This window comes from Nannospalax galili, unplaced genomic scaffold, assembly GCF_000622305.1.
Source record: "Nannospalax galili isolate Female #2095 unplaced genomic scaffold, S.galili_v1.0 scaffold3183, whole genome shotgun sequence".
Classification (NCBI taxonomy): Eukaryota; Metazoa; Chordata; class Mammalia; order Rodentia; family Spalacidae; genus Nannospalax; species Nannospalax galili.
This window is the reverse complement of record NW_008349678.1, coordinates 362,894-371,384: the sequence shown is the minus strand read 5'-3', so window position 1 is coordinate 371,384 and position 8,491 is coordinate 362,894. Positions and strand designations below refer to the sequence as shown.

The window sequence follows — 8,491 nt, the reverse complement described above, 5'->3', positions numbered from 1 at the left end:
GAGAGAGAGAGAGAGAGAGAGAGAGAGAGAGAGAGAAAGTGCCCAGACTGTCCTTAAACATGCAATCCTCCTGCCTCAGCCTCCTGAGTACTGAAGCTGTAAATGTGCATCACCATACTCAACCCCAAACCATGACTCAGCATAAGCCTCTGGACTTGCACTCTATGCATCTACCCCACTGAAGGGCTTATTCCAACTTATAGAGCTCTCTCACACACAACTCATCACATACCATTTTGGTTTCTTACATTTGTATCTATCTACTCTTCTTTCTTATGGGCAATATGCCTTTTTTATACATCTAACCCTAAATGTCTTGTACTTTGCATGAACACTTTATATCTATCTACATATATATTACCCTCTACCTCTTACTACCTAGGTGACTCAAGGTAATTCACCCATCTCCCTGAACAAACTCCAGCTTTTTCAACCATAAATAAAAGTTAATTGCATATACTTCACAGTCAGAATGACCTAAGGGGCTCATGTGTATAGAACTCAGAGCCATAAAAGTTAGGTTTCAATCCTGTTATGATTACTACCATGGCTATCTTTTGAAATATTTTTTTAAACTGACATGAAATTATATTTCAAACACATAAAAATGTATTATTGCATTGATCAGGAAGAAGAATACACTGACTTTAATTGTATTTTACTTTGTTCAATAAACACTGAAAGTAAATAGCACCTCTAATTTCAGTTTGACATCTTCTTTCGTCTTAGAAATGTAGTCTAAATTAGAGATGGCTGACTCCACACCACTGCAGTACTGCCCATAAATAACCAATCTGAAAGGGAAAAAGAGAGAGAAAAAAATCTGTAAGGCTAGAAAAATCAAGTGTGCTGGAAAGAAGCAGATCTTCAATATTTTTAACCACAGTTAGGACTAACCAAAGCCCTAGAGATTCCTTTTTTGTGATTTAGTTTTGTTTTATGTGTATGTGCATGCCTCTTTGTCTGTATGTGTACCACATGAGTACAGGTACCCACAGAGGCCAGAAAAGGTGTTGGGCCGTATAACTGGAGTTACAGGTGGTTGTGAGGTGGGTGCTAGGAACCGAACCCATATCCTCTGCAAGATCACCAAGTGCTTTTAACCACTAAGTCATCTCTCCAGCCCCGAGAGTCTTTGTAATATACACTACATACATGCAGTGAGGGTCACTCATAGTTTATAGTAATAAAAAGACAAGTTTAGTTCCAAACTGGAATAAGATTAACTCCATGAATGTTTTTATGGACAACAGATTTTTCAATAGGGCTTAATGATTGTTAATGTTATTTGAATACATATATCAGAATTTTTAAAATTAAAAAATTTTAAGCTTTTATTAGAGATAAACATTTTACTATTTACTCATATTCAAGACAGTTTTATTTTCTCCTACAATTTTACTACAATTGCTAGGACTCTACTCATTAATAAACCTCCTACTCCTTACTACTTTTTAATTAAGGGCATATATCATCTGAAAAGTGGGAATGAGCAGCCGAGCAGTGCAGGATGGAAGATAACTCATACTACACGGAGCCTGAGCCCACTCACCAAGGGCATCTCTGTGATACAGATATTTTGCAAAGAGACTATTGGGTTTATTGTTCCTTTTAATGCTCCTCTGGCTGAAACTACTAGTAAACTGTTAATATTTATCTAAGAGTTGACACAAAGCAATTTATTAGCCACTTCTTAGTACTAGGACTTATGTTGCTTGGTTTAAAAAGCCATATATTTTGATATTTCATGTTAGGAGATCTCTCTGTCTCTCTGTCTCTCTGTCTCTCTCTCTCTCACGGGTGTGTGTGTGTGTGTGTGTATGTATGTGTGTGTTTTCACATGAGGTCAACCCCAGGTGCTGTCCTACATGAGCTATCCACCATGTTGTCTTATTTGTTTTTGAAATGAGTTTCCTCATTGGTCTGGAGCTAAGCTGGCTGACCAGTGAGTCCCAGGAATCTGCCTGTGTCTGTCTCTCCAGCATTAGGATCACAGGAGTATACCACCATGCCTAGTTTTTTCAAGGGTTCCTGGAGTGGAACTCAGGCCCTCATGTTTACATAGTAAGCACTTTACCGACTGAATTATCTCCCCAGTCCAAGAGAATCTTTCAACTCAGAGACAGAAACTGCCTTTGACTGTGAATCTAATGCTCCAAACAGAAAGTCAGCATTAGGTACAAGTTACTCTACAGCCATTACTTAGAGATGGGAAAGGGGAGACTTAAACAGTTAAGTGAATATTACATGGCTCAGGAGTGACAAGGACAGAGGAAAGACCTCGGCCTTTTTATCTGCAATGCAGAAGTCTAAACACTTCACCAGGCACATTTTTTGTATTATCATATATATTTAAAGTTCAAACTTCTACCCTGAGATGAAGCGTCCCAAGTTCTAATGATTGCCCAGGGAGTATTGTAATAGACAGAATAATCTCATTTTCCTTTTTTGATTTAATTTTATTTTATGTATGAGTGTTTTACCTGCATGTATGTAAGTGTACCCATGTGTGCAATGTCCACACCGGACTAGAAGAGGGCATCATGTCCCCTAGAACTGGAGTTAAAGGTGGTTGTTCGCTGTCATGTGGATGCTGCGAACCGAACCCAGGTCTCCTGCTAGAGCATCCAGTGCTCTTATCCACTGAACCATCTCTCCAGCCCCTTATTTTCCATTTTAAAACAAATATTTACTGTAATTCCATACTAATACCCACAAATTTTTAAATGTAAAATTACCTTTCCTTGTAGTTAATGAAAACTTGATACAAGTTCTGGACATTTTTATTTACAATGGAATCATGAATCTCTTGCATTAAGCTCCGATGAACTTTTACAAGTTCCTTAAAAAAGAAAATATGGTGAAAAGAAAGTAGAAATCAGAGCCAAAAAAGATCCCCCACATCCAGAGTCCCTGTAGGTCTAGACCTGTTACTCAGAGCAGAGAAGGAGGGGGAAGACCCAGGAGAGAGGAAAGGGTTGAAGGGAAAGCAGAGGAAAGTAAAGAAGAGATCAGGAAAGAGAAAGGAGAAAGGAGAAGAGAGAGAGAGAGAGAGAGAGAGAGAGAGAGAGAGAGAGAGGCAGGCATGGGAAATAGCAATTTCAGATCTGACTAGAAGAATCAGCAGCCAGTTAAAGCTGAAATTATCCCACTTACTCTTACAGGGCAATTTATTCCTTGTATAAAATTATGCACAGCCTTTTCATTTTATAAGCCACTGTAAATTTTTAAATAAAACTAACCAAGTATTTAATTTTTTATTGACAGAATGAAGCAATAATTCATGTCCTTGGGACACTGAGATGCACATTTGTACTTTGGCCAATTAGTGGTGTCCTGGTGTTAAGCTAACAATAATCAGACTAAATTACATGAAACCAGACAACTAATAACACAAACAAGAAGAAAATAAATTATCCTATATGGTTTGCTACAGAAACTCAAAATCAGAATTTCTTATTTTTGTTTCCTCATAAGCAAGTAACTGTCAGCAGCCAGGAAATTCATGTCATAGACGGGAAATAAGAAAATTTGAATCATGGTACTAATTCCCTGTTATCTCTTCCTATGTAACTTGGAACATACAAAGACATGACAGCACACTCCTTTCTTAGTAAGGTGAAAATGAAAGAGGAATACTTGTCTCTAGAATTTTGTTGAGGAGCATGTAAAAACTGTAAGAACAGAGACTGTCAAATAAGTTGATTGAGCACAGCAGAGTGGTTCAGGAGTCTTACTGCCCTAGAATGAGCAAGTTTGGTGAATTTATAAAATATTAAACCTTCATCACAGCTGGGCATGATGGCATACGCCTGTAGTCCCAGCACTTGGGAGGCAGAGGCAGGCAGATCTCTGTGAGTTCAAGGCCAGCCTGGTCTACATAGTGAGTTCTAGGATGGCTGGGGCTACAGGGAGACCATGCTTCAAAAAGACAAAAAAAAAAAAAAAAAAAAAACCTTCATCACATATTCTGAGCATTTAATTCCAGTTATATAAGTCAGTAATAATATCCTGTCTTTAACTGGCCTAAACCAAAGATATGACCAACAAGTCATAGGTAATGGGCTGGCATTCTAAAACACAGAACACTGACCAGACCAAAATACAAGGGGCTTTTTATGTAATACAAGCCCTGTATGTAAAAATCCTTACACATCACACACACACACACACACACACACACACACACACACACACGTACACATATCTCCAAATATATTTGATTTTTTGTTATCTATATGTGTGGATAGATAATGTAAAGCAAGCTCTGGATATTTAACAAGTCTTGCCTAGCAGCGCCTCATTTGACACAGCCCTTGGCTAGAGTCTAAATTTCTTGGCAGATACCATTTTAGGTAAAACTGTAAGGTGCCCTGAAATTGAAAACCTTCACACAAATGTGAAAAATATCTCTTCACATTTTACCATCAAAACAATGTTCTAAAATATAAGGAAATCATGTATCCAAAATGTAAGTTAAAGTTGGCACTATTAGAAGCAACTGATCCAACTGCCAGAGGGCAGAGGTTGAGGGCAGACAAGGGTAGATGGATGGTGGGAGGTAACTGACATCTCAGGGGCTAAATCAGGGAATCATGGCGCAGTGACATCAAGGGTTACGTGAGACTACTTCATAACAAGGCAAGGATAATGCATGAATCTTACTTATCCATCTGTGTTCATCGCACATTCCTGACTGACCTTGGTTAAAGATATGATGTTAGCTTTTCAAGAAGGCAGAGATAGAAGAACTTGGGAAGCAAAAACAGGGACAAAATTCACAGAGAACTCAAAGCAGGGTTAAGGAGTCTGGAGCCCACTAAAAAGTGAAGATTACATAGAAATACATAATAACCATCACATTTTCACTTACAGGAATGTTGATGAATACTGAATCAAATTCCGTTGCTGTCAGAAATCTTTTCAGTGGTGCCATGAAATACTACCAGGAGAGAAGAAAAAATAATTTTAATCAAGCGCAACTTTCTCTAACCTGTATTAAGATTTTTCATCAACCAAAAATATTTATTAAACATCAATAGTATATTAGCAAAAATACACTAATGGAAAATGCAAACTATTTTCTCTATATTACAATTTTTGTACTTGGACAACTATAAAGACATAAGTAGGGGCTGAGGAGATGGCTCTGTGGATAAAGCACTTGTCCCACAAGCACAAGGACCTGAGTACAGATACCTAGAACCTATGCAAAAGCCAAGGAGGTATGGTGGCCACCTGCTGTCCCAGCACTGGGAAGGCAGAAGCAGGGGCTCTCCAGAGAAAGATGGCCACCTGGACTAGCTGGAATTGGTGAGCACTGGGTTCAACAAGAGACTCAGCCTCAGTAAATAAAAGTTAAGATCAACAGAGAAAAAGCTTCAAGACCTCCCCATGCAAGCACACATGTGTACCTGCACCTACCACACACATGTGAACATGCCTACACAAGCATCTATACAATATACACATACAAAAGAAAATATAAATTTAAGCTAAAACATTTAAATTATAAAGCAAATGTTTCTGAAAGTAGAAAGTAGAAAACACTTCCAGGCCAGCAGACAAACAACAGCAACACTTGGAGGTGTGTTTGAGGACTTGTATAAAATACTCCCCAAATGCTCAAAAAGATTATATAGATTCTTGAGAGCAATAATTTGTACATATAACTTTCATATCATTTCCCTTCATTCCTTGAGAATTTTAGTATCTGGCCTACATATATCTTTTATTGTTAGCAATTTGAGTATCTGTAAAAATGATTTTTTTTCTAAGAGTCTGACGTGGTTTGTCAGTTCCTTTATTTCTAACATCTTGAGTTCCTAGCTCAGTTCTCAAATCTCACAGTCACACCTCAAGACATTGTTATCAACAGCTGCACATATTTCACAGACTAATTTCAAGAAACCATCTCTCTGAACCCTACGTCTGACCTGTATAACACATTCTTTCAAAGAATTCTCCAGTTGTACTGTAGCCAATGCAATGAGTATCCCACATCCCTTGTGCGACTGCTTCCTCCCTGCCCAGTTTACACTCCATGGACTATTATCAGAATCACTTTCCTGTGCACACACTTACCCCCTCTCTCTCTTCTATACTTCTATAGCAAAATAAAAACCTTGGCTAGATCTGGCTAATCACATATTTTGTAGCTGCAGAGATGATACTGATAGATTAATTTTCAGTATGACCATGAGATGCAATGGGCTCTGTAATGATACATAGTCCCTGTATCTTCTCCTAGTCAACTGACTCACTCTCCTAAGCAACAACTCTACCCCCTCTCTTTTCTTGAAACTAAATTTTCACCTGGTTCACATTTTGCCAACCTCAAATTGTGGGAGTCATGAGGGGAGCCTCAAAACTCTTCCCTAAGAACATGCCTTTCCTGAAATGAACTTATTTAGTTCTACAGTCCATTATTTCACTGTGCAGTGAAAAAGGTCCAACCGACATTCACATTTCTCTATCAATGCCAGACTTATACCTCTAATATATGCCTCAATATATCCCACTGGGAATCTACGAGGTATCATAAGTTCAACCGACTCATGATGGCCCTTTGCCATCTTGTGAGCTCTCATCACCATCCATGCAGATGCTCAGCCAAAAATCTAGCCGCCTCTCCTGACTCTATTTCATATCCTTTGCCTAGATCATGAAATCTAAGGTCTGATTCCCCCTGGCCTGTTCTTCAATGCCACCATTTCCCATCATCCTGATTATTACAATATCTTTCTATTTTTCTCATGGTTTTTAAGCTGTAAACAAAGTATTCCCAGTTCTAAATGATCACAGATGCCAACCCAGTATACTTTGCCCTGAAAAATGTCTATTATCACCAAATCAGCCCTTCAGAGAATACTTGAAGAAGTACAAAGAACTTAAGAAAGGAACAATTGTACCCAAGGGGAAACACAAAGGAACTGAATGAATCTTGGAAACACAGAGTTAGACCAAGAATGCAAACAGAAATTAAAATGCAATTTAGACATACACCTTTCAATAATAACTTTAAGTTTCAATGGACTGAACTCCCCAGTCAAAAGACACAGGCTATTTGAATGGATTAAGAAATAAAATCCATCTTTTTGTTGTCTGCAAGAAAGCCATCTCACCTTCAAGGACAGGCACTACCTTATGGTGAAAAGATGGAAAAAATATTCCAAGCAAATGGCACTAAGAAACAAGCAGAAGTTGCAATTCTAATATGTGATAAAACAAACTTCAAACTGAAACTGATCAGAAGAGATAAAGAGGGTCATTTCATTCTGATCAGAGGAACAAGTAAGCAAAAAGATATTACAATTATGAACATATATGCACCAAACTCTGGTTCACCCAACTTCATAAAAACAGTACTACAGAACGTTAAGGTACAGATTGATTACAACTCACTAATAGTAGGGGACTTCAATACCCCATTGTCTTGATTACATAGGTCAGCCAGACAAAGAATAAACAGAGGCATCTGAATTAAACAATACCATGCATCAAATGGACCTAACAGACATCTACCAAATAGTCCACCCAAGTACCAAAGAATATACTTTCTATTCAGCACCCCATAGAACTTCTTCCAAAATTGACCACATAAAAAGGGACAAAACAAAGCTTAACAAATACAAAAAAATTGAAATAATTCCATGCATTCTATTGGACCACAATGCAATAAAGCTTAAAATCAACACCAGAAGAAGCCTTATTAACTACATAAACTCGTGGAGCTTAAACAACACACTCCTGAATAATGAGTGGGTCAAAGGGAAAATTAAGAAAGAAATAAAAGTATTACTGGAATTCAATGAAAAGAACAATACAACACAACAAAACCTCTGGGACACTTTAAAAGCAGTCCTAAGGGAGAAGTTTGTAGCTCTAAGTACCTACCTTAAAAAGTCAGAAAGAACACAAATAAATGACTTAACATTGCAACTCAAGACTCTTGATAGGCAACAACAAATGAAACCCAAACCCTCCAGACAAGAAGACATGACAAAAATTAGAGCAGAAATTAAGGAAATACAAACAAAGAAAACAATACAAAGAAACAATGAACCCAAGAGCTGGTTCTTTGAAAAGATAAACAAGATAGACAGATCCTTAACCTAGTCAACCAAAAGAAAGAAAGAGTAACTCCCAATCAACAAAATCAGAGATGAGAGGGGAAACAACACAATAAAAAGATCTAGAACATTATAAGGGAATACTTTAAAAACCTATATGCTATTAAACTTGAAAACCTAAAAGAAATGGGTGGATATCTAAAATCATGGGACTCACCAAAGCTAAACCAAGAAGAGATCACAGCTTAAACAGACCCATAACATATAAGGAAATTGAAACAGTAATACCAAATCTCCTGACTAAAAAAGCCCAGGCCCCAATGGATTTACAGCAGAATTCTACCAGACATTTAAAGAAGATCTACAAACAATACTAAATTATTCAAAAAGACAGAAACAGGGAGAAAAGTCCCAAATTC

The 8,491-nt window shown here is 37.7% G+C and overlaps 1 protein-coding gene across 1 annotated transcript in view; it reads right to left on the bottom strand.

Moving 5' to 3' along the window:
* The window catches only part of LOC103745151 (guanine nucleotide exchange factor VAV3), a 278,692-nt gene that overhangs the window by 83,574 nt on the left and 186,627 nt on the right, over positions 1-8,491 (bottom strand). The window contains exons 7-9 of the mRNA XM_008847051.2: positions 4,874-4,942; positions 2,739-2,842; positions 695-794 (exon numbers count right to left, since the gene is read on the bottom strand). Coding sequence (XP_008845273.2) covers positions 695-794; positions 2,739-2,842; positions 4,874-4,942 — 273 coding nt within the window. The remainder of the gene's footprint in view (positions 1-694; positions 795-2,738; positions 2,843-4,873; positions 4,943-8,491) is intronic.